The 25,668-nt window shown below is 39.1% G+C and overlaps 3 protein-coding genes across 4 annotated transcripts in view; 2 read left to right on the top strand and 1 right to left on the bottom strand.

Moving 5' to 3' along the window:
- si:dkey-234i14.3 overlaps window positions 1–1,764 on the bottom strand; it is a 5,867-nt gene extending 4,103 nt beyond the window's left edge. Inside the window, 2 exon segments of the mRNA NM_001386658.1 lie at window positions 1–101; window positions 1,663–1,764. The exon segment at window positions 1–101 is cut by the window's left edge and continues 23 nt beyond it. Of these exon segments, the coding sequence (NP_001373587.1) occupies window positions 1–101; window positions 1,663–1,731 (170 nt within the window). The 5' untranslated portion in view covers window positions 1,732–1,764.
- A 4,643-nt stretch (window positions 1,765–6,407) lies between these two features.
- si:dkey-234i14.2 lies at window positions 6,408–20,646 on the top strand. Of its 2 annotated transcripts, XM_087312692.1 has the most exons (7): window positions 6,408–6,484; window positions 8,695–8,805; window positions 14,989–15,137; window positions 16,196–16,309; window positions 16,404–16,534; window positions 17,415–17,461; window positions 19,009–20,646. In XM_087312692.1, the coding sequence occupies exons 2-6, from the start codon at window positions 8,741–8,743 to the stop codon at window positions 17,448–17,450; spliced, it is 495 nt and encodes a 164-aa protein (XP_087168818.1). In that variant the 5' UTR covers window positions 6,408–6,484; window positions 8,695–8,740; the 3' UTR covers window positions 17,451–17,461; window positions 19,009–20,646. The 2 variants fall into 2 exon arrangements, with proteins under 2 accessions (XP_087168818.1, XP_087168819.1); XM_087312693.1 differs by lacking the exon at window positions 17,415–17,461 and having other exon boundaries at window positions 19,009–19,272.
- urahb (urate (5-hydroxyiso-) hydrolase b) lies at window positions 20,438–24,600 on the top strand. Its single transcript, NM_001200021.3, is given in 4 exon segments — window positions 20,438–20,860; window positions 21,646–21,784; window positions 22,078–22,213; window positions 23,939–24,600. Coding segments are annotated over 3 exon segments (363 nt in total). The 5' UTR covers window positions 20,438–20,860; window positions 21,646–21,647; the 3' UTR covers window positions 24,029–24,600.
- Window positions 24,601–25,668: the final 1,068 nt, after the last annotated feature.

The following is a 25,668-nucleotide window of genomic DNA, read 5'->3' as shown; positions in this document are numbered from 1 at the left end:
TGCATCTGCTTCAGAGTTTTTTGGAGGCTCCTCAGACTTATCTCGTGCGCAGAGAGAGTCTTCATCATCTGCTGGAGAGCAGAATTCACCACCTCACACTCCTGCGCAACACACACACACACACACACATCACGATAACAGCAGTATTCCACAATAACACAGTTCAGAAGCGTGTTTCAGTGTGTGTTTACAGTAAATATCTGAGTCTTATTTATTATTTATTTATATCTTATTTATTTATATTATTGATTAAAGCTGTCGCCTCATAGCAAGAAGGTCGCTGGTTCGAGCCTTGGCTCAGTTGGCGTTTCTGTGTGGAGTTTGCATGTTCTCCCCGTGTTGATGTGGGTTTCCTCCGGGTGCTCCGGTTTCCCCCACAGTCCAAACACATGCGCTATAGAGGAATTGGGTAGGCTAAATTGTCCATAGTGAATGAGTGTGTGTGGGTATTTCCCAGTGATGGGTTGCATCTGCTGCGTAAAAACGTGCTGATAAGTTGGCGGTTCATTCCGCTGTGGCGACCCCGAAATAAAGGGACTAAGCCGAAAAGAAAATGAATGAATGAATAGGCGAGTTTTTCCTAAAATCAATCAAAATAATCTTGCTTTTCCTTTTGACGTTATTTCTCCTTCCCCCACTGGCAGATTATTTTGCTTGTTTTTAGGAAAAACTCACTTAAATTTGGTATAATATTTCCTAAAACAACACAATATGTTGTGCTTGTCTAGAAAATGCTTCTTGTCTTACGTGTTTTTAGATATTTGGACTATAAACGAGACAGAATCTCTATGTAAGAAGCATGTTCTGCTGTGTTTCAGGGCAGAGCAGTTGTCCTCCAGCTGCTGTATAGTGTGTTCTGCAGGATTGTATGGTGTCAGAGTGTGATTATGGGATGGTTTGGCTGTGTTCAGTGTTGGCCGGATCTGCTGTGTGTTTTTGGATGAAGGGTCTCATCAGAGTCTGGTGTTAAAGCCAGAGCAAACACCGCAGCGGCTTCACATGTGCACACAAATCCAGCGTTCTCAAGTCTGTAGCAGGTTTATCATGCTCTCCTGCATTTTTAACTCATTAATTCCAAATATTTTTGCTTTTGTTTTTTCGTCTATATTGAGCTGCTTTGCGCAATCTGCATTATTTAAATAAGTTATGCCAACCATCGAAGACAATTTAATACACAAATTATTGAACATGTACACACAGACATCACCTATAAACCACATAACTGCAGGTTAACTTCATTTATATATAACGACTTTAACTGGTAAAGCTCTTAGTTACCAGTTAATTAAAGTTTTTAGTAACTAATAAAGTTATAGAAACTAATAATCTTAACCTTTCTGATGTTGATTGTAATGCAATAATGTGCACCTTCTTTAAAGCTGCTTCGAAACATTTATAATGTTACATATTCAGCATTATAGATGGCATAACGTGATCGGTTATTTCATTTAAAATACTATTAATACAAATGTTTATCTCATTATTTTAAATGAATTATACACCAGATTGTGTGGCTTTTGTTCAATATAATATAATATCATTCATTAATAGAATATAATTACCTAATCATGCAAAATATGAAACTTATGAAAACAAAATGCAAATATTTTTGATCATCATTTTAGCTGTTTATGTTTGGGATTGTTCTTTAAAGTCACTTACTTGTGCCTGAGATGAGGAGAGTTGGCTGGAGAAAATGATCCACACACACAGCAGCAGCTTCATCATCATAATCTCGAGATAAATGTTGATCTTGAAGTTCAGCAGGAGTTTGATCTGCAGTTTGAGTCTCGCTGAACATTAATCTGCAGTTTTTCCCCGCCTTCATTACACCTCGAACCAGGCAGAAAGCGGGAACGCGCAGCTCCTCCGCACGCGAACGCGCATCAGGACAAAATCGACGGGTGTTTAATATAATATATTTTAATCATTATCCAAAAGAAATATGAAAACATATTTTTTCAATATTATTTCAACTATTCATTTAACTATTTAGGATTGTTGTAAAGCCTGAGATGTGAAGAGTTGGCTGGAGAAAGTGATCCACACAAACAGCAGCAGCTTTACTATCAGACATCTTGAGATAAATGTTGTTCTTTGAGTTTAGCAGGAGTTTGATCTGCATTTTGAGTCTCGCTGAACGTTAATCTGCAGTTTTTGCCTTGTTTTGAGGAGTTTTTAACCCGCCTTGATGTACAGCTCTAACCAGGCAGAAATCAGGAACGCGCAGGTCCTCCGCACGCGAACGCGCATCAGAACAAAACAAATGGGTGCCTATATTTAACTTACCTTTTTACAGCTTGAACCGAAAATATCAAGATAGTCCTGAGAATATCTATAAAAATGCGCAAGTATACTTTTAACATTTGCCGAGAGAGAGATTAATAAATAATAGTAATAATCATTATTAAATAAAACGACATTAATTAGTGAGTTTGGGGGGGAGTGACGCCCATAATAAACGCTTGATCCCCCCTGAAGGACGTCAAAATAATATCTTTGGAAGGATCATCAGCCCTTTAAATATTTTAGAAATATTTGTCTCTTATCTGTATCTTAAATAATAATATAGAAAATGTAAATAACGGATAATAGTATAACGTTGTCCACCCCTATATCGGTTCATACCATTGCCAACCCATAATCGCGCCAATCAGTCGAGAAAATGCGATAAAAATATTCATTTAACAGTCAGAAACCGGCAGATTTACAGCACTAATGGTCATCGTGAGAGTTTTCTTGTCAAAATAGGAGTTTGTGTCAACATATAGCCTTAAAGTAGTCGAGCCGTGTGTATGGGTTGACCTACATTAGCTTCTCTAATAGCTAATCAGGGGATCCAGTATGAATAACTTTCGGTGAAAAGTTTGTGACTATTTTCAATCTCATACGGTTCCTTTTACAGCATTAATGTTGTTATGTAATTAAAATATCACCAGTCATTAGATTTAAGCATTCATTTAGTTGTTCAAGTGGAAAACGAGCTGAAAGATAGCTAGAGTCTTCAGTAGCAACACTCCATTGAAAATACTGGGGTAAATGTGTGCATATTTTGAAGACATGTCGAAGGGAAGTGAAATTTAATGCAGTGCTTCTAGTCTGGTTTGAGATCCACTTTATATGGTATATCAATCAGGCAGTGAAGATCATTGACTTTTAAAGAAATTATTCTGTAATGCAAGACAGTTCACCGGAAGTGCTTGAGCTGACTGACAGGAAATGAGTTAGTGTGCATAATATACTGCATTCTCCTCAAAAAAATCTGACGTTACATCATTTATATTAGTAATAATATATTCACATCATAATATAGTTTTTTTTACATCACAGCCTATAATAATGAAAGGATTTTCGAAAGAACTATGGACTGTTTGGACACTGTTAATATATGGCTGCATTAGACAGGCCAACATTACTATAGCCACTACTTTTAATCTGATCTGAAACAATTATGTTAAAGCATGTGATATACATGTGATATACACTCACTGGCCAATTTATTAGGTACACCTTTCCAACTGCACGTTAACGCAAATTTCTAATCAGCCAATCGCATGGCAGCAGCTCACTGCATTTAGGCATGTAGACGTGATCAAGAGGATCTGCTGCAGTTCAAAGCGAGCATCACAGCATCTCTGAACGCACCAAAACTGGACAATAGAAGATTGGAGAAACGTTGCTGCTCTGATGAGTCTCCACTTCTGCTGACACATTCGGATGCTCGGCTCAGACAACATGAAAGCATGGATCATCCTGCCTTGTATCAGCGGTTCAGGCTGGTGGTGGTGGTGTAATGGTGTGGGGGAGATTTTCTTTGGGTCCATTAGTACCAATTGAGCATCAACGCCACAGCCTACCTGAGTATTGCTGCTGACCATGTCCATCCCTTTATGAGCACAGTGTCTCCATCTTCTGATGGCTACTTCCAGCAGGATAACGCAGCATGTCATAAAGCTCAATCATCTCAGACTGCTGAACATGACGATGAGTTCACTGTACTCAAATGGCCTCCACAGTCACCAGAGCTCAATCCAATAGAGCAGCTTTGGGATGTGGTGGAACGGGAGATTGGCATCATGGATGTGCAGCCGACAAATCTGCAGCAACTGTGTGATGCTGTCATGGAGCAAAATCTCTGAGGAATATTTCCAGTAGCTTGATGAATCTCTGACATGAAGGATTAAGGCAACATTTAGTCCAACCCGCTACTAGTAAGGTGTACCTAATAAAGTGGCCGGTGAGTGTATAGTCAATCGAATCACAGCTCTTGGGTTTTCTGATCTCAGATGTGTGTGTGTGTGTGTGTGTGTGTGTGTGTGTGTGTGTGTGTGTGTGTGTGTGTGTGAACTAAGTGTGTTTTCCTCTGTCATCTTCCTCACATTAGCGCATTAAACTCGAGGGACTGAATTAAAGGCGACTCTGAGTCAGTGAGCTGCAGAGTGTTCAGGAAACGGACACTTTTATTACTGAACTTCTCGTTTGACTGGTTTTCTTAAATAAGTGCGCCTGGAGGAACAGAACACACGGTTTTAGTTTTTATATCTCAGTGGGCTCCTGAATGCATACAGACTCATGGGGACTCTTGTGTGACTGTGGGGACTCATGAACGGCTCACTAATCACACAGAATGAAGTCAAATGTAAAGTGCAGGCTGTGTCCTGTGAGGGCTGGGTTAAAATAATTATTGTGTTTGAGTTGAAACATCATTACAGCTGTGGAGAGACCCGGGTCTGACTCCCGGCCGGCGCTGTAGAGGTGTTCTGTTGTGCTTCTTCCATCTCTCAGCTCAGGCAATACAGGCAATCACTGGACAAAACCTCACTTAAACAGGTTCCCATTAGACACACAGTGCTTCAGATAGATCCTGGGCTGGGCTGGGCTGGGCTGGGTGCTTGTCTTGGTCTTGTTTCAATTTACCTCCTGATCTGTGGACCCCCAGATGCGGCCCCCAGAATAGGCCCACACAGACCTCCTTTATGTCCTTTCATTCCTATTGGCTGGTGGAAAGTCTCTGTGTGTGTGTGTGTGTGTTTAGTGTGCTTAAAGTGTGTGTGTTTTGGTGATTAGTGTGTGTGTGTTTGTTTAGCGTGCTTAAAGTGTGTGTGTGTTTTGGTGATGTGTGTGTGTGTGTGTGTGTTTAGCGTGCTTAAAGTGTTTGTGTGTTTTGGTGATGTGTGTGTGTGTGCGTGTTTAGCGTGCTTAAAGTGTGTGTGTGTGTTTTGGTGATGTGTGTGTGTTTTGGTGATGTGTGTGTGTGTGTGTTTTGGTGATGTGTGTGTGTGTGTGTGTGTGTGTGTGTGTTTAGCGTGCTTAAAGTGTGAGCGTGTTTTGGTGATGTGTGTGTGTGTTTAGCGTGCTTAAAGTGTGTGTGTTTTGGTGATGTGTGTGTGTGTGTGTTTAGCGTGCTTAAAGTGTGTGTGTGTTTTGGTGATGTGTGTGTGTGTGTGTGTGTGTGTGTGTGTGTGTTTAGCGTGCTTAAAGTGTGTGCGTGTTTTGGTGATGTGTGTGTGTGTGTGTGTGTGTTTAGCGTGCTTAAAGTGTGTGTGTGTTTTGTTGATGTGTGTGTGTGTGTTTGTTTAGCGTGCTTAAAGTGTGTGTGTGTTTTGGTGATGTGTGTGTGTGTGTGTGTGTGTTTAGCGTGCTTAAAGTGTGTGTGTGTTTTGGTGATGTGTGTGTGTGTGTGTGTTTAGCGTGCTTAAAGTGTGTTTTGGTGATGTGTGTGTGTGTGTGTGTTTAGCGTGCTTAAAGTGTGTGTGTGTTTTGTTGATGTGTGTGTGTTTAGCGTGCTTTAAGTGTGTGTGTTTTGGTGATCAGTATGTGTGTGAGTGTTTAGTGTGCTTAAACGAGTCTGTGTGTGTTTGTGTGCTTAAAAGATTGCGTGTGTGTGTCTTTAGCATGCTTAAACGAGTCTGTGTGTGTGTGTTTGTGTGCTTAAAAGACTGTGTGTGAGTGTGTGTAATGTGCAAAAAGGTGTGTGTTCAGTATGTGAATGTGTGTGTGTTTGTGTGCTTAATGGAGTCTGTGTGTGTGTTCTGTGTGTTTGTGTTCAGTGTGTGTGTTTATGAATGTGTGTGTCTGTGTTTTTGTGTTCAATGTGCATTAAGGAGTGTGTGTTTGTGTTCAGTGTATGTGTCTATGAATGTGTGTGTCGGAGTGTCTGTCTCTCTCTAGTGTGTGTGTGTTCAGTAAGTGACTGCGTGTGCATGTGTGTGTGCGTGCGTGTGTGTGTGTGTGTGTGTGTGTGTGTGTGTGACAGTGATGAACGAGCTGTCGTCTGGTTTCTGCTCTACAGTTGAGTCTGACCCTCCTGTCCTGCAGGAATGGTTCAGTCCAGCTCAGCTCTCCCCCTGTGTTGGCGATGGTTTGATCCGCTGTAGAGAAGCCAGACGCTCAGCCTGTAGTGAAGCTCAGTCAGATGATGGAGGAGCTGCAGATGAAGATGAAGCTCTCTCTGTAGACCGTGTCTCTCCGCTGCTGCTTCACTGTAAGTCTGATCTTCATCCTCTTCTTCTCTCTCTCTGCAATATACAGCAGATCAAATGTTAGTTTGTGTTGATATGCTGGACTTTTACAGCAAACACATGCACAGCTATCGGGGAAATAATCTGATTATTTGCATTTATGATTTATAGTTGTGTGTTGTGTGGGATTAAAGAGTAAAGTGACTTAAAAATGTCTGCATGAAGTGCTCTGCCAGTCTCCTTATCTTTCACACAATGACTAAATAATAATAATAATATGGACAAGATCATTTAAAATAGGGGCAGCACGGTGGTTAGCACTGTGGCCTCACAGCAAGAAGGTTGCTGGTTTGAGTCTCGGCTAGGTCAGTAGGTGTTTCTGTGTGGAGTTTGCATGTTCTCCCCGTGTTGGTGTGGGTTTCCTCCGGGTGCTCCGGTTTCCTTTACAGTCCAAACACATGCGCTATAGGGGAACTGATCAACTACACTGGCCGTAGTGTATGAGTGTGTGTGAATGTGTATGAGTGTTTCCCAGTACTGGGTTGCAGCTGGAATGGCGTCCGCTGTGTAAAACATGCTGGAATAGTTGGCGGTTCATTCCACTGTGTCGACCCCTGATGAGTAAAGGACTAAGCTGAAGGAAAATGAATGACTGGTCTGTCAGTTTCCATAGCTTCAGATTACCACACAATGACTAAATATTATTATTAATAATAAAGACACAGGCAGGATCATTTCTTATTTTTATTTAATTAATGAAATTAAATTAATCTGCACTTATTTTAGTAATATTTTAGCACTAAATTGTTTTATTAATAAAAACTTTAATTATTAATAATTCATGTTTGATTTGCATTTTTTATTTAATGCTTTATTATTTTTATTCATATGCTTTTGTCACAGATTTTTGATTACTTTGAGAAATGTTGTTAGTAAAATGATCTACTTTTATTATTTGTCTATTTCTTTAAGATTTAGTATTTTTGATCTGTGCTTTTAATTTTTATATTAGTAATATTTATTATTTCAGTTGTTGTTATTATCATTATTATTATAATTATTATTTTTATCATTATTTTCATCATTATTGTTATCATTATTATTATTATTATTATTATATTATCAGTATTATGATGTTTATTATTATTATTTTTATTATTATTATTATTATTATTATCAATATTATTATTTTTATTATCAGTATTATTATTGTTATTATTATTATTATAATAATTATTATTATTGTTGTTTTTATTATTATCAATAATATTATTATTAATATCAGTATTATTATGATTATTATTGTTGTTTTTATTATTATTATTATTTTATTATTAGTATTATGATTATTATTAATATTCTTATTTTTATTATCATGATTATGATTGTTGTTATTATTATTATTGTTATTATTTTTATTAATATTATTATTATTATCAGTATCATTATGATAAATATTATTATTATTGTTATGATTATTGTTATTATTGTTATTATTATTATTATGATTATTATTATTTCAGTTCGTAAAGAAAATATAGAAAATTTAGGCCCAATGTTAACACGATGCGATACTTGTACTTAACTTGTACTTGTACTAAAGCTAAAGTATAAGATGTATTGAATGCTATGCTAGTTTAATAGCATTTTACACACTTATATATTATTTCTCCTACATTATATTATCTCAAACTACTAAAATGTCAATAATGCAATTCACCACCGCAAATAAACCCAAAATACAGAAACATGTATTAATATATAATTTTTACAGTGTACAGCACCTATCTGTTCCACCTTTTACACTGTAATAATAATAATAATAATAATAATATTAATAGTAGTAGTAGTAATCAGATGTAGAAAGAGTGATCTGCAGTGCTCTGATCATTAATTCTGCCGCTGTCAGAACCAATCCAGCTTATAAAAACTGAGCGTAATAAAGTGGATCTGCGCAGAGACAGACGCTGCAGGTGTTTTATTGTGCTCATTACTGGGGAAATGGTGTATATCAGCAGGACAATGATGCATCAGTGGTGTAAGTGCACTCAGTAGTGCTCACTGTGTGACAGAGATATTAATCTGCAGCACAGATGATTAACCCGGGCCAGCAGCAGATGTGGAGGAGATCTGCTGGACTCCTGGAGTTGTGCTCTGTCTGATGCGCTGAGTCTGTGCGTGCGTGTGTGTATGTGTGTGTGTGCGCGCGTGTGTGTGTTCTTGTATTATTCAGATATTTTTGAGGATCCAGAGGATTATTGAGGAGTTTACAGCACAACATGACGGGGGTCCTGAGAGACTCCAAACACAGACTGATGAAGAGCCCTCGACACCAGCCCTACAGGTACATCACACACACTCACACACACTCGCATGCACACACACACCGAGACTTACTCATACGCACACACACACACACACACACAGACCAAAACTTAAACACATTTACGGCCTCACGCACACAAACACACACACAGACTCACACACACATATTCACAGACTTACACACACACACACATATGCGCGCACACACATTCACAGACTCATGCACACACACACAGGCATAGTCTCTCACACACATTCTTACACAAACATAAACACACAGACTCATGCTCACACACACACACATTCACAGACTCACACACTCATATACATATACACATTTACAGAGAAAGAGAGAGAGACACACACACAGAGACTTACACACGTTCACAGACTCACACACACACACACACACACACACACACACAAACACACAGAACACACAGAACACATTCACAGACTCTATAACACACACATACAGACACATTCTCACACACATACACACAGACTCATGCACACACACACACACACACACACACACACACACACACACACACACACACACATACATTAACAGACTTGTGAACACATTCAAAGACTAATGCAGAAACACACACACACACAAACTCATGCACACACATACACAGGCACATTCACAGACTCGTGTACACACATACACACACACACACACACACACACACACAAACTCATGCACACACATACACAGGCACATTCACAGACTCGTGTACACACATACACACACACACACACACACACACACACACAAACTCATGCACACACATTCACAGGCACATTCACAGACTCGTGTACACACATACACATATACACACACACACAAACACACTAAACATTTACACTCTCTCTCTTACACACACACATGCACACACACACTGACTTATGCACACACATTAAGTACATTTACACACACACACACACACTGAGTACATTGACAGACACACACACAGACTCACACATACAGACTCACACATACACACACATACACATATATTCACAGAAACACACACACACATAGACAAATACACACAAAACAGAATCACATACGGATTTACAGACACTCACGCGCACACACACACACATTCAGACTCCTGCCCACACACAGACTCACACTAAACGCCTATAATCACACACTACGCACATGAAAGCATTGTCCCTCGCAACACACTGCACACACAGTCACTCACTACACACACACATACACAATTTGGTGAGGAGCAGTGCGGTAACGCTGGCGTCGTGACGTATGCAAGCGCTTATGATGAGAGCAGCAGACAGAACTCAATGTCCTTCCCATAATGCACTTTAAGATGTACAAGGTCTGTAATGCAGTTTCACACTCCATTTAATCTCATTTACCTTCTGCGCATCACACACACACACACACGCACACACACACACACACACACACACACACACACACACACATTATGAATTGTCTGAGATCTGCATAATGCTGTAGAGTGTTTCCTCCATCGTCTCCTGTGTGTGTGTGTGTGTGTGTGTGTGTGTGTGTGTGTGTGTGTGTGTGTGTGTGTGTGTGTGTGTGTGTGTGTGTGTGTGTGTGTGTGTGTGTGTGTGTCTCAGCTGGGTTATTTGCCTCTTGTTAAGTGTTTCCACACATCAGGGCTTTTCTCCTGCGTGTGGATGATCAGAAGAGCTGACGTCTCATTGGTTCTGGCCTGCGGTCAGATTGAGCTGCTGTTACTGCATTAGAGATTCAACACATCTCATCTGCATTTTAAACGCCTGCTGTAGAGCTGGAATCACACACACACACACACAGACACACACACACACACACACACTCTGTTGATGCATAGAAACTGATTTACAAAACATGTAAGGACTTTTAAACATTTAATTGGTATATGTCAGGGTTTGCTGTCTTCATCATTTTCATTTTCTAAAAGGGAACAACTTACATACAAACCAGTCTACTTTACTAACCAACTACAACCTACCATGCCGCTCTAACAACCAAATAACCAAACAACCAGCCAATCTAGTAGTCAATCAGTCAGTCTATCAATTAACCCGTCTACCAATTAATCTAGCAACCAATTATTCAATCAATCAGTCAGTCAACTAATCCGTTAAACAGGCAACGAATAAATTAATCAACTAACCAATCAATTAAACAAACAATGAATCAGCCAGCCAATCAATCCATAATCAATCAATTAATCAATCAACCAATTAAATTTGCCAAACAATTATTCAACTAACATACCAATCAATCAATTAGTCAAACAATCAAACAATGAATCAGTCAACCAACCCACCAATCAACCGACCAACCAACCAACCAACCAATCAACCAACCGACCCACCAATCAATCCACCGACCAACCAACCGTCCCACCAATCAATCAACCAACCAATCAATCAACCAACCGACCCACCAATCAATCAATCAATCAGCCAACCAACCGACCCACCAATCAACCAACCAACCAACCAATCAACCAACCAACCAACCAACCAATCAACCAACCGACCCACCAATCAATCCACCGACCAACCAACCGTCCCACCAATCAATCAACCAACCAATCAATCAACCAACCGACCCACCAATCAATCAATCAATCAGCCAACCAACCGACCCACCAATCAATCAACCAACCAACCAACCGTCCCACCAATCAATCAACCAACCAATCAATCAACCAACCGACCCACCAATCAATCAATCAGCCAACCAACCGACCAATCAGTCAACCAGCCAACCAATTAATCAATCAGTCAATCAATTAATCAAACAACCAATCAATTGATCAATCAATAAATTAAAAAAACCAATAAATCAATCAACCAATCAGCCAACCAAATGATCAACCAACCAACCAATCAATCAGCCAAACAATTATTCAAACAACCAACCAATCAATTTATCAACCAATCAATCAATCAACCAACCCCATCAATCATTTAACCAGCTAACCAAGTTATCAATGAGCCAATCAATTAATAAACCAACTAACCAATCAATTGATCGATTAATCAATTAAATAAATCAACCAATCACTCATCCAATCAAACAATTAATCAACCAATCAATTTATCAACCAACCAATCAAGCAATCAACCAACCTATCAATTATTCAACCAGCCAACCAATCAATCAATCAGCCAATTAATTAATCAACCTACCAGCCAATCAATAAATAAATCAGCCAACCAATCAATCAATGAACCAACCAAACAACCAATCAATCAATCAGCCAATCAATCAATCAGTACCAGTTAACCTACTCCACAAAGCAGCCAGTGATCAGTTTGTTTTGTGGTCAGTGTTTATATAGAGCAAATGTTATATGCAGGACACTTCATCAGTTCAGTTTTACTCCAGTGCGTGTCATTTCACCTGCATTAGCTCTGCTGTGCACAGATCGTGAACTCTCCATCAGTAGCTCAAGTATTTGTTTAGCTCAGTGTTGTTCTCCTCACGCAGGTGCAGTCGCAGTACCCAATCTCAGCAGTTTGAGTCTGTCATACTAATATAAACCAGTACTGTACTGTGGATTTGCTCATGCGTCCAGAACCTCTGCGTTCAGTTCTGTAGACGCAGCATTTACTGGCTCCTTATTCCCCTGCTCATCTCAAATGGTCAAGTTTTGATTTTTAACTGTGCTGAAATGGCAGAACATTCCCTTCCGCTCCATTACCCTCCGCTGCCGTGATCCCAGTTCATTTCCACTCAGTCTGAATCAGTCAGTGTGAATCACCTCAGGGGGAGACGGATCATGTCAGCCTGGTGAAGGTTTCTCATTTACCGCCGTGTGTCCTGCAATGACTTACAGTTAAGCAGCAAACAGATGCGCTAATGATGCCGCAGATGAGCAGCTACAGTCATGCATCAGAATAATCCTGTATTTCTCTCATGATGTCTTTATTGCTGTCTTTGTGGAGCTGATATTCAATAATTCAGTATATTGTGAGAATGAGCATGCACTGTTATTTAAACATTGCAGTGGCGTTCACAACAGCAGCGAATGCGTTGCTTAATTAGCATAATAGTGCAAACATTACATATTCTATGCAGTAAACCAACAATCAACCAACCAATCAGTTAGTCAATGCAGCAACATAAGCCTATACTCTAGCGTGTGTGTGTCCCGATGTGCATGAATGAGTGTTGCTAAAGTGCGTGCGTCGTATGGAGCGTTTAATTCAGACGTGTTCCCCTCTGTGCGCCGTCACACAGAGACTGAACTCTGGATAATGAAGCTTGTCTGAGAGATCAGCCTGACACTTTGGAAGAAAATCTCATTAGTTTTAGGAGACCTCTCTGTGTGACGCCTGAACCCATTTCCTTCAGTGGACAGAGAACGTGTTAGCGCTGTGGCTGTGCAGTTGTGTGGTTAGCGCACATGCTATACACACATCATACATCATACAGTCACATGTTATGCTATTTAGACATGAGTTTCACATGAGAATGCTCCAACATCACACATTTCACGCTGGACGGATTATTGTGTTTTCATGTGTTTCCGCTTATTTCATATTATGCTGCATGTGTGTTTTATAAATATTCTTCGTAATTCACATTTGACATGTTCCACAAGTGTTCCATGTGTGCTTTTTGTGTTCCACGTATTTCACAGTTTATATTTGTTCCATAAATGTTCTTCATATTTCACATGTTCTACATATTTAATGTTTTTTTTTATGTGTTCCACAAATTCAGCTTGTTTTACATGTTCCACATATTTGAGACGTTTCGGGTTTTCACAATTGTTTAACATATTTAACGTTTTACATGTTACACAAGTGTTTCACGCATTTATTATGTTTTACGTGTTCCACATATTTAACGTTTCACATTTTACGTGTTCCACGTATTTAAGGTTTAAGTGTTCCATGTATTTAACGTTTACGTGTTCCACGTGTTTAACATTTTACGTGTTCCACATGTTTGACATTACACGTGTTCCACGTATTTAACATTTTTACGGTTCCACATATTTAACGCTTACATGTTCCACGTATTTAACATTTTACATGTTTCACGTATTTAAGGTTTATGTGTTCCACGTGTTTAACATGTTTTACGTGTTCTACAAATTTAACATTTCACCAGTTTCAGGTATTTAACGTTTACATGTTCCACGTATTTAACATTTTACGTGTTCCAGATATTTAACATTTTAACGGTTCCACATATTTAACGCTTACATGTTTCACGTATTTAACATTTTATGTGTTCCACGTAATTAAGGTTTACGTGTTCCACGTGTTTAGCATGTTTTACGTGTTCTACGTATTTAACATTTTACCAGTTCAACATATTTATTGTTAACATGTTCCACGTATTTAACATTTTACGTGTTCTACAAATTTAAGGTTTAAGTGTTCCACAAATTTAACGTTTACGTGTTCCACGTGTTTAACATTTTACGTGTTCTACAAATTTAACATTTTACCGATTTTACGTATTTAACGTTTACATGTTCCATGTATTTAACGTTTATGTGTTCCACGTATATAACATTTTACACGTTCCACATATTTAACCTTTACATGTTCCATGTATTTAACATTTTATGTGTTCCACGTATTTAACATTTTAAGTGTTCCACATAGTTAACATTGACATGTTCCACATGTTTACTGTTTACATGTTCCACATATTAAATGTTTACATGTTCCACGTGTTTAACGTTAACTTGTTCCACATATTTAATGTTTTACATGTTCCACATAATTAAAATTGACATGTTCCACGTGTTTAACGTTTACTTGTTCCACGTGTTTAACGTTTACTTGTTCCACGTGTTTAATGTTTACTTGTTCCACGTATTTAACGTTTACATGTTTCACGTATTTAACATCTTAAGTGTTCCACATATTTAACATTTTACATGTTCCACATATTTAACGTTTACATGTTCCAAGTGTTTAACGTATACGTGTTCCACGTATTTAACGTTTTACGGGTTCCACGTATTTAACATTTGACATGTTCCACATATTTAACGTTTACATGTTCCAAGTGTTTAACGTATACGTGTTCCACGTATTTAACGTTTTAGGGGTTTCACATGTTCAACGTTACATGTTCCACGTATTTAACATTTTATGTGTTAGACAAGTAGTCAGAATCTGCCTGTCGTAAGCTTCGCAGTGTGTTTCAGCTCATTGACCTGTTGTTCATTTCCAGGGTTTTCGATTATCAGCATGTTCCGAGTGCGGCGGGTGATTTCGCATCTTTACGGCGGTGTTCGTCTTTTTCTTCATCCTCCAAAAGCCTGTGGTCCAGCAAAGAGAGAGCGCAGAGCAGACACTCGACCAGGAGCACAAGATCACAGCGTAAGAGCACACACACACACACACACACACACACACACACAGTGGTTAAAGGTTACTCTGTTGCCCCCTTGAGGTCTGGAGTTTGCCTCAGTAATGTGAGTGATGCAGGTGTTTATGCTGCAGTTTCCGCATGTCTCCTGTATTTCGTACCGCAGGATTGTGTTTGTTTGTGTATTTAATAGTGTTTTCGTGAGCGTGTATAACTTTGAGCGCCTCTGCTGTGAAACTCCAGATGGTTTCTTCATTAAAATCCTCCCTCCGCTACAGGACAAATCCCTCAGTAATCAAACCTAGCCTATCACCAGAAGCAATTATAGCAAATTAATAGTGCATAACCAATAAGAAGTGTTTATAGTGCTTTATTACAAGCCCTAATAGGTTTTACTGCCGGCGGATCACAGTAGAATGAGTTTGCCTTTGTCGCTGCGAGGTCAAAGCACTCTTTAATGGCCGCCGCTGAGCTGGAATGGCTTTTTTTAATCCAGCTGGGATTGGAGGGGGGGGTGTTCGGGTCGTGTTTTCATGCTGTGGGAAACAAAAACCAGTCCAATCAAAGTTTCCTTCATTAGTGACGCCAGAAGAGTTGCTGATATCAGGGCATGGAATTAATTTGGGGACTATTTAGTTCTTTTTTGAACAAGTTTAAAGCTTAAGTGTGTCGTGTTGATGCTGAACAGAGCATTGTAATAATGACATAATCAAAAAGTCAATGTTACTTCAACTTATTTTAATCCATTAATCGAGTCTCAGCTTTATTTTTTAAGTTATGCACATTTGACCTTGTTTTAAGCCATTTAGTTGATGTATGTTGATGTGACTTGTACACTAAAATTGAAGGCAGCAATACATTATTACACTGTCGGCACTTACATAGTGGATCAGCCAATGGTGTGAGTTTGGGGCGGAGCTACATCTCAGTGATGTGTGAGGGGCGGGGCAGAAGAGTACGGTTGGGAAATCTGTGTGTTCTGATATTGTTTGTTGTGTGGTTTGTGTTGTGATGTTGTGTGTTTTGTGATGTGTGTTTTCATGTTGTGTGTGTGTTGTTCTGTCTGCAGTGTGTCTGGAGGAGCTGGTGTGTATTAGGAAAGAGCTGACGGTCATTAAGTCTCAGATCGACGAGCTGCTGGAGAGTCTGGAGCGGATGGAGAGTCAGGAGCAGCAGACCTGCGGTAAACACACTTTCTGTGTGTGTGTGTGTGTGTGTCTATCTACGTATCTACATGCATGGTTCTCTGTATGTGTGTGTGTGTGTGTGTTCCTCAGAGGACGGTGTGGTGTATTCTCCTGCTCTTCATGGCTCTGTCAGCAGTGTGGATTCGTCTGGATCTTCTTCTCCCTCGAGGACAGACAGAGAACCACAGAGAACACACACAGAAGAAGAAGACAGACCAGATGTAAACACAACACAACACAAACACAACTGACCGCCAACTATTCCAGCATTAGTTTTACACAGCGGATGTCCTTCCAGCTGCAACCCAGTACTGGGAAACACCCATACCCACTCATTCACACACACACACACACACACACACACACACACACTCATACACTACGGCCAGTGTAGTTGATCAGTTCCCCTATAGCGCATGTGTTTGGACTGTGGGGGAAACCGGAGCACCCGGAGGAAACCAACACCAACACAGGGAGAACATGCAAACTCCACACAGAAACACCAACTGAACCAGCTGAGACTCAAACCAGAGACCTTCTTGCTGTGAGGTGATCGTGCTGCCCACTGCGCCACCGTGATGACCTATATCTATATATATCAGACAGAAGAACACACACACATAACATGTTGATGGAGGAAAACACACACACATAACACACAAACACATAACAGACAAAGATAACCCCACACACGCACACACACACACACACACACACACACATATATATATATCATATATCATAACAGAGAGAGAAACATACACATACAACACCCCCCACACACACACACACATAACAGACACAGATAGAGGAAAACACACACACACACACACACAGAAGAACACTGATTTAATCAATGATAGTCAAAATCAATCAGTCACAGTTTGACCAATCTACAAATGATACCTGTTGCTGCTGTTACGCCTCAGGTGTGTGTTATTCTCCAATAATTCAACAACCCAGAGTGTATTACACTGATTATACCACAGATTATACACAGCTCCATCAGCGAATCACAATCAAGCATTCAACACTGTAGCGTGAACACAAATAACTGCCATTTTAAGAGTGTGTGTGTGTGTGTGTGTGTGTGTTGACCAGGTTAATGAAGATGAATCAGATTTGTTCTACATGTAGTGTGTTTTCAGGTACGTCTGAAAGAGTAACTTAAAGGGGTGGTCCAGAATGTTATTTTTAAGGCTTGGTTGTGTTAATAAGATGCAAAGCAATGTGTGCTCATGTTTAACTTGAAGGAAATCGTGTTATTTTTTCATAAATCTCACTTTGATTATACACAGCTACTCAGCTAACATGAAAACGACTGTCATATTTCCTAGTTTCTCTAAAAGGCCCACCCTCAAGTGACTCTGATTGGTCATCATCATAATATGCTGTGATTCGCCGATCGGCTCCACGTCACGCCCTGACAAGCACGCGCGTTTTGTGTAAACAGTCAGTCAGTCAGTCAGTCAACACGTGTCTGTAACGAGTGAAAATGGGATGCGGCTCCTTTAACTGTTTCTGTGCCTTTTAGTGTGTTTATGCGTGTATACGATGAAGTATCTGTAACACGAGAAGCGCATGTGCGCGGGAGAGATTTTTATTGTTCTTTTTCTCTCATGCTCGGATTAAGTTATTTTCTATGGTGACAGAATAAAGCACAAGATGTGAGATGAGACCTTTGTGAGCCTGGATTGATTTGTTTTTGATGTTACACTCCAGTTGGGAAATCATTGCTGTATTTTTTTTAAATCAACGCGTTACAGGACGTCTTTCATGCATATGCGGAATATGCCTGTGTAAGTAACATGAATCGTTCACATATCTTTTGCGACTTTATTGTCCGAGTTGTAAAACGCATAGCAAAGCTGCCTATAGAGAGAAACTCTGCCGTCTCCCACAGAGAGACGCAGGTGCTGGCCAAGAGTGCGTGTATGTGTATGTGTGTGTGTGCGTTTACAGCCGTTTGATAAATATAGATTTGTAACGTTAGCTAAGTCGTTAGCGGTTACCATAATTTCCCGTTGTTTACATCTTTGCTACAACACACCGTTAAAGTTAGACACTGTACATGTCATGATCAATTTTAACAAATAAAAACACTTACAGGTCATGACTCAGAGTTCACAGCGTCTCCTTGCTCCATCTTTGAGGAGATTTTAACTGAATCCAGCACTGAACTGGGAGAGATTCTGGAAGCTGTGTTTTGTCAAATCATGCTTGCTATGTATTTTATAGTTCTCTGGAACATAATTAATATTGAACTGTAAGCACTTCTGTGTTTGGGTCGTGTCATTTGGAAGCCCAACAACAGAAACAGAACAGCTCTGTGGAAACAGCAGGATGGCATTTCTCTCTCTGCAGTAACGTTACAGCGCCTCTGGCCACGGCCTTTACCTGCGCAGTGTGGGATGTGCAATAACGAACTTTTGTGATCTCACAGGGGGCGGAAGTATTTTTTGTAGTCCCCAAAATTCGTTAATTGTAGGCGTTGCTAAGCTAACTCTGTACAAATCAAGGTCTCCCTTTGCATTAAACTTTGAATATTTTACATTCAGAGATGCTGTTTATGTTCACACAGCTACATTACACATCAACTGAAGTTTAAAATATAATATCGTAGTGGACCACCCCTTTAATAATAATAATAAATGAGTGTGTTTAATCTGAGTATTTACTTTTCCTTTCGTTTCAGACATGGTGTGTTTTGGGAAAGCTGACGGTGTGAAGAAGAGATGTTTGATCTGCTGGAAGATGAATGATGTGTGTAATGATGATGATGATGATGATGACGATGATTTGAGCTGTTCTGTGAAGGCCTGATGGCGTCACACTCATTCACATCATCAGTGTCTGCTTTGGCTCCACTTTGATTATTTGTGTGTTTCCATGCTCTGTTTATGGCTCGACTGATATGGGTTATTAAACACCGGCTGCCAATAACACTATCTAAATATAACTTCATCAGCCTGATTTATTAAAAATGACTCATGCTTCAGATTTATGACCCACACACTGCTTATTTAACCCAAATGTAAATAGACACAACCACTGGAGCCTACCTCAGTTTTAAACTAGATTTTGTGTGTGTGTGTGTGTGTGTGTGTGTGTGTGTGTGTGTGTGTGAAAGCAAGTCACATGTATATAGTTACATATCTGACTTTATTCATCTGTTTAGTCATTTTATTATGGAAAAAGTTGGTTCTGAAACCGTTTTTTAGAGTTCTGGATAAACTAGTTGCATGTTAGTTCAGTTTAGCAGTGATAAACCCTCCTGTGAAATGTTTTTTTTATTTATTTCTTATTTCCCAAGTGATGTTTTCCAACACGCGTTTAAACATAAAAGCTTTAATAACTCATTTCTGATAACTGATATCTCTTGTCTTTGCTGAGATGACAGTACAAGATATTTTACAAGATACGGGTATTCAGATTAAAGTGTGATTTAAATGCTAGGCTAATTAGACAGGTCATTAACATCAACATTATATTGATAATAATACTGACTTTTTTTACATGTGCATATATATATATATATATATATATATATATATATATATATATATATATATATATATATACAATTGAAGAATATAATAGAAAATATTGTGAAACATTGGGAAATATCTAGAAAAGAACTAAATATTTCACAGGAGAGCGAATAGTTGTCTTCAACTGTGTGTAAAATACCATTGAATGCTTTAATTAGGTTTCTGTATGTGTTCATCAACAGAAATAAACATCGATATAAGTGTTTTCTATCTAAATGCGATGACAGTCTTGATACATGTTTTGTACAAGGCATTATCTATAACCATTATGGTTTTTGGTGCTCACTTTAACCATTAACTACCTGTTCATTTTAAACTAAATGATCTGCTCGGCTTATCCTCCGATTCAGCTGCTAAATCCACCGATGAGTTGTTTGATCCACATTATTTGTCAGGATTTTGTTCTCAAACTGCTCCTGTGTGTTGCACTAGTTTCCTCCACATCTCCTCGAAAGCCTTCTGTTGTGTTCTGGTGTGATTTTGCACTGTTGTAGTAGCCATAGACATTATATAATAGAGGTTTACTCTGCCATGATCTAAACAGCCCCAATAAGCAAACAATTTGGGTGACCGGATTAAGATGGCGGCGGCATTGACGTACCATCCAGCGGTTAATTTAAAAAATGACTTTCGGCCAATCAGAATCAAGTATTCAACGGCTTCGTAGGACAATATATTAGCGAATGTGTCTTTTGTAGGAATTGTGAGTCTGTAAAGCTCTTTCTGACCGAGTTTCATGTGTTTTCCAATAAAACGGAGGCTGAAGTCATGGCTGAAGTGCATCTGTGCTCGAGCTGGACTTATTTACTCTGTTTTTCCACCCACGATATAATCCTCAGAGCTGATTCTGATCTCTGACTCTGAATTTCTGTCGTGTTAAAGATTAACTGGCGGTTTGTTTTGTTGATGAACTCATTGAAACTGATCAAACAGTGCTGATCCTCATATAAACAGCAGGAGCACGCGCATTTACTCACAGCACTGACGACTCAACAGGTAAGAGGTTTACATATTCATTATATCAGAGCTGTATTACTTTCAATCATGTTTAAAAGCTACATGAACATTTGGCCTCTAATATTACACCAGGTTTCTCATTTTAATTTGCTTTATTTTAAATAGACCTAAAACATGTGCCAAAATAACTCCTTTTGAAATGTTTGAATCAAGAAATGCCCTCAAAGGATTGTTTTTGATCAATTTTAATGCTTCTTCAGTTTAAATGAATTGAAATTAAGTTAGCAAATTGATAATCTAGTTTATCTTTCCAACATTGAATGATTTAAATGTTTATAAAAGCTCAAACAAGTGCTTTAAAGTTAAGTAAATGACACATGTGCATGATTTAAAATATATTTTTCGATGTTAACTTTACAGTTCACATTATTTGTTAAGTAATTAATTGTATTTACAGTGTATTTTGTGTTAAAGACAACACATTTAGTTGCTTTTATTAAAATCCACAACAATTAAACGAAAACTGTATTGGACTGCACTCTTTAAAATAATATAGATGTTATTTCAACACAGTTTTTGCTACTAATACTGCTGGGTTATTTTTTAGAATCAGATTTAACCCAAGATTTGAGTTTGTCTATATTTTACCTATTAGCTATTGACTTCATTAGACCTCATTGACAACCAAACAAAACAAACCAAATCCAGTCATATGTGCGGACTCAAATTTTGTGGAGCCTTTAAATTTTTTGACATCAAGAACCATTGGAAAATATGTATTTTAAATGGATGTTAATAAATTGTTAACTTGTGTGTGTGTGTAGCGATGTCTTCAGCATCAGACATCAGTCCTCTGAGCACACACGTGCTGAACACCGGCGATGGGGTCCCGGCTCAGAGGATGACCCTCAGTCTGCACCGTCTGGAGCCCCGCATCACTGTCTGGAGCCTCGTCACCGTCGGGTCCGTACACACACACACACACACACACAGCCACTGTCTCTGTTTATTTTCATTAAAGAAATTATTTTCATACAGTAATTGCAATTTAGATCTTTTTTCAGATCAAATGTTAGTATTTTTGTTAATATTGTGTGTTTTTAAAGTGCTGTAATATAGGGACGTCTTCAGGACCCCAAAAACAACTTTACTAAATCCAAAACTGTTGTTAGAGAATGGAAACAGTCAGAAGTGTTTGAAGATTTACTGTGTGTGTGTGTGTGTGTGTGTGTGTGTGTGTGTGTGTGTGTGTGCAGGAGCACGAATGAGGACGGCCGCTGTCCAGGCCTGATCAGCAGAGACGCCTTCACTCCAGGAATGTACAAGATGCGCTTCGAGACGCAGCAGTACTGGGAGAGTCTGGGTCAGTCCAGCTTCTACCCCTATGTTGAGGTCTGTACAGCAGAACAGGGCTTCTTTAGTGCACTGTCACATTACTTTACTAGTTCCTTTACAGTCAGCATGAAGCTGAAGTCAATATTTTTTTACTAAGTCAATATTTTCCTGCTTTTGTGATGTACATCCAACTGAAATGGTCTTAAATGAGAGTAAAATGTAGGGTGTTGCGTGATTTCATCTTTTGGGAATTGATTGGATTGTTGGAAGATGGCCGTTGATAACAAAATGAAGAGAGATTGATGAATGGATGAAAGCAGGAAAGAAATGAGACGCTGACTTATAGCCCCGCCCTGAATGACTGATTGCCCCGCCCTACAGGACAGATAGCCCTGCCATAAAAAGGTGATAGGCCTGCCAGGAATAATGGCCATGCATTAATGCACTGGTAGCTCCGCCCTAAAAGACTGATATCCCTCCCCCAAAGGACTGATAACCCTGCCCCTGAAGGACTGAAAGACCAAAGCTAAAGGACTGATAGACCATAGCTAAAGGACTGATAGCTCCGCCCTAAAGGACTAATAGCCACGCCCTAATGCACTGATAGCACAGCCATAAAGGACTGATAGCCACGCCTTAATTGACTGATATCTCCACCCAGAAAGACTGATAGCCCCACCCTAAAGGACTGGTAGCTCAACCCTAAAAGACTAATAGCCCTGCCCTAAAGTATTGGTGGCCCCGCCCCTAAATGACTGATAGCTACTCTCTAAAGGACTGATAGCTCAACCCTAAAGGACTAATAGCCCTGCCCTAAAGTATTGATGGCCCCGCCCCTAAAGCACTAACCCTAACCCTGCCCTGAAAGAATTATAGCTCCGCCCTTAAAAACCCTCCCTAAAGGACTGATTGTTCCAGCCTAAATGCCACATAGCCCTGCCCTAAAGAATTGATAGCCCCACCCTAAAGCACTAATAGCTCCACCCTAAATGAGGAATAGCCCCATCCTAAAGTATTGATACCCCGCCCCTAAATGACTAATAGTGCACCCTACAGGAGCGATAGTCCCACCATAAAAGACTAATAGCCCCGCCTCAATGCACTAATAGCCTCATCTTAATGGACTGATAGCTCCACCCTAAATGATGATAGCGCTGCCCTAAAGTATTGATACCCCGCCCCTAAATGACTAATAGTGCACCCTACAGGAAGGATAGTCCCACCATAAAAGACTAATAGCCCCGCCTCAATGCACTAATATCCACATCTTAATTGACTGATGGCTCCACCCTAAATGATGATAGCGCTGCCCTAAAGTATTGATACCCCGCCCCTAAATGACTAATAGTGCACCCTACAAGACGATAGCTCCGCCATAAAAGACCAATAGCCACGCCTTAATGCACTGATAGCTCCGCCCCTAAATCACAGATAGCCCCATCCGACAGGACTAATAGCTCCACCCCTAAAGCACAGATAGCCCCGTCCTACAGGACTAATAGCTCCACCCCTAAAGCATAGATAGCCCCGCCCTACAGGACTGACAGCTCCACCCCAAAGGACTGATAGCTAAAAAGATGGAAGATTATAAGGGCGAATGAACTTTTAATAATGAAGTGTACAGGTACATCATTTATAACAGGTACATGCAAATAAGAGGAGTAAATTCTGATTTCATGGTGACTTTAAATAAGTAATCTGCTTTTGTTGCTTGCACCACATTACCTCAAACACCATCTATAGTCACAGAGGAACGTCACTCAGCTCTTCTTCTTCTTCCAGATCGTCTTCACAATAACAGACGTGGATCAGAGGCTTCATGTGCCGCTGCTGATCAGCAGATTCTCCTACAGCACATACAGAGGCAGCTGAGATGACAAGCACAGGGCCGCATTCACCAAACATTTTCCTATATGAACCTGTGTACAGACAAACCGAGTAAACAGAGAACAGTCTGCAGCTGAGTGGGGGCGGGGTTTACTGCTTTTCTGTGAGTGATGTCATAACAGAGTGATGGGGAGAGGGGGAGGAGCCTCTGATAGATTTGATTCATTGAAATAACAGAGCCCAATTTTAGGTTTCCTTATTCAAATAAACGAGTCAACATCTGAATACTGCCCTGTTTAAATAAAGATTTTAAAATGCAGATTAATTGCACTGCAGAAGTATGTTCCTTGCTTTTAATGTTTTGGACATTGTATAAACATTGTCTTGCAGTGTTAAGTTAGTGTATTTTCTTAGGAGATAATTGACTATATTTTCATTTATTCTCCTCTGTTTAATTTAGAAGCTACTTTAATTCTAAGATGTTTTGTGAGAGCGAGCTCAGTCTATTACACACCACAGCGTTACTTTCTGAATGGACATTTAAATGTAATATTTGGATTTATTATTTTCATTCTATAAAAATAAAGTTTTATGAACACAATTTAGTGTTTGTTGAAGTCTTGGATTTATTATTCATTCATATAACAAATTTCAAATCCTTTTGTAACAAAAATACTCAAATCAATTACATGCACACATTGAAATATATTTAATGCATCAAATATTCTCTATAATGCATGCATGAATCCAGCTAAAATGATTATTTATAAATATTTGTTAACATCTCTGTGTACTTTAATCTTGCTGGCTGCCTAGATCAATAAACGATTGGCTTTATGAGCAATTCTGTACCATGTTTGGTGATTAAATGATTATTAATGAAGATACCTGCTGTAAATGTTTAGTTATAGGAATAATGTTGAAAAGAAAGCCATCAGTGTGATGATGTTTGTTTTTAACGGCTGATTTATTTCTGTTTAAAGAGTGTTTTACATTAATTCGGGAAAATGTCACCGGAGTTCTCAGAGGGACAATGCTGAAATGAAATTTTAATTAGAACCTCAAAGTTCAAGAGTATTTGTTCATTACATGACATTATTAGAGGAGAAAAGGCACACCCAGGCTTGAGACTTGTTAGACTGAAGATATTTCTGCAAATCTGGTGTGTTTGTTTAACATTAGTTTAATCAAAATTAAGGAGGCCGTACAGGATATTATATTTAGTCTATTTCTTTTAAGGTTTTTAAGTAATTAATTAACTTATATGTTATTATTTTTATGCTATGATGAACACACTGGAATGTAAAGATGTGTAAACCTATAGTAAATGTCTGTATGCACGATCAGACTAAACAAGGAGTTTTTGATTAATAAAATAAATAATATCTGAAAGTTGCAATGTCACTCATTTTAAAAACTCTAATCAACTTTTCTGAATATTTGTGAATTTTACCGTAAATCTAGTCGAGTTTCAAGCAGATTTGTCTGTTTTATTAAACATACTTATTTTTATCTTCACCTTTGTGATATTTAACACACAAACATACTCGCGACAATTACATTAACATGAGAGGAAGTATGTTAACAGCGTACAATCACAGTTATACGGTTGCCAGGTGTAAAAAAAAAGCTAGAGATTATGATGATGTGTGATTTATTACATAATCTGCATCAGGTGAACCAAT

Source organism: Danio rerio, chromosome 25 (genome assembly GCF_052040795.2).
Source record: "Danio rerio strain M-AB ecotype USA chromosome 25, GRCz13ab, whole genome shotgun sequence".
Lineage (NCBI taxonomy): Eukaryota > Metazoa > Chordata > Actinopteri > Cypriniformes > Danionidae > Danio > Danio rerio.
This window is presented reverse-complemented; position numbering and strand designations above follow the sequence as displayed.

Coding starts and splice junctions, on each gene's coding strand:
- si:dkey-234i14.2 (XM_087312692.1), top strand. CDS start 8,741: ATGACGGGGGTCCTGAGAGACTCCAAACACAGACTGATGAAGAGCCCT. Junction 16,310..16,403: donor TCAGGAGCAGCAGACCTGCG/GTAAACACACTT, acceptor TGTGTTCCTCAG/AGGACGGTGTGGTGTATTCT. Junction 16,535..17,414: donor AAGAAGAAGACAGACCAGAT/GTAAACACAACA, acceptor TGTGTTGACCAG/GTTAATGAAGATGAATCAGA.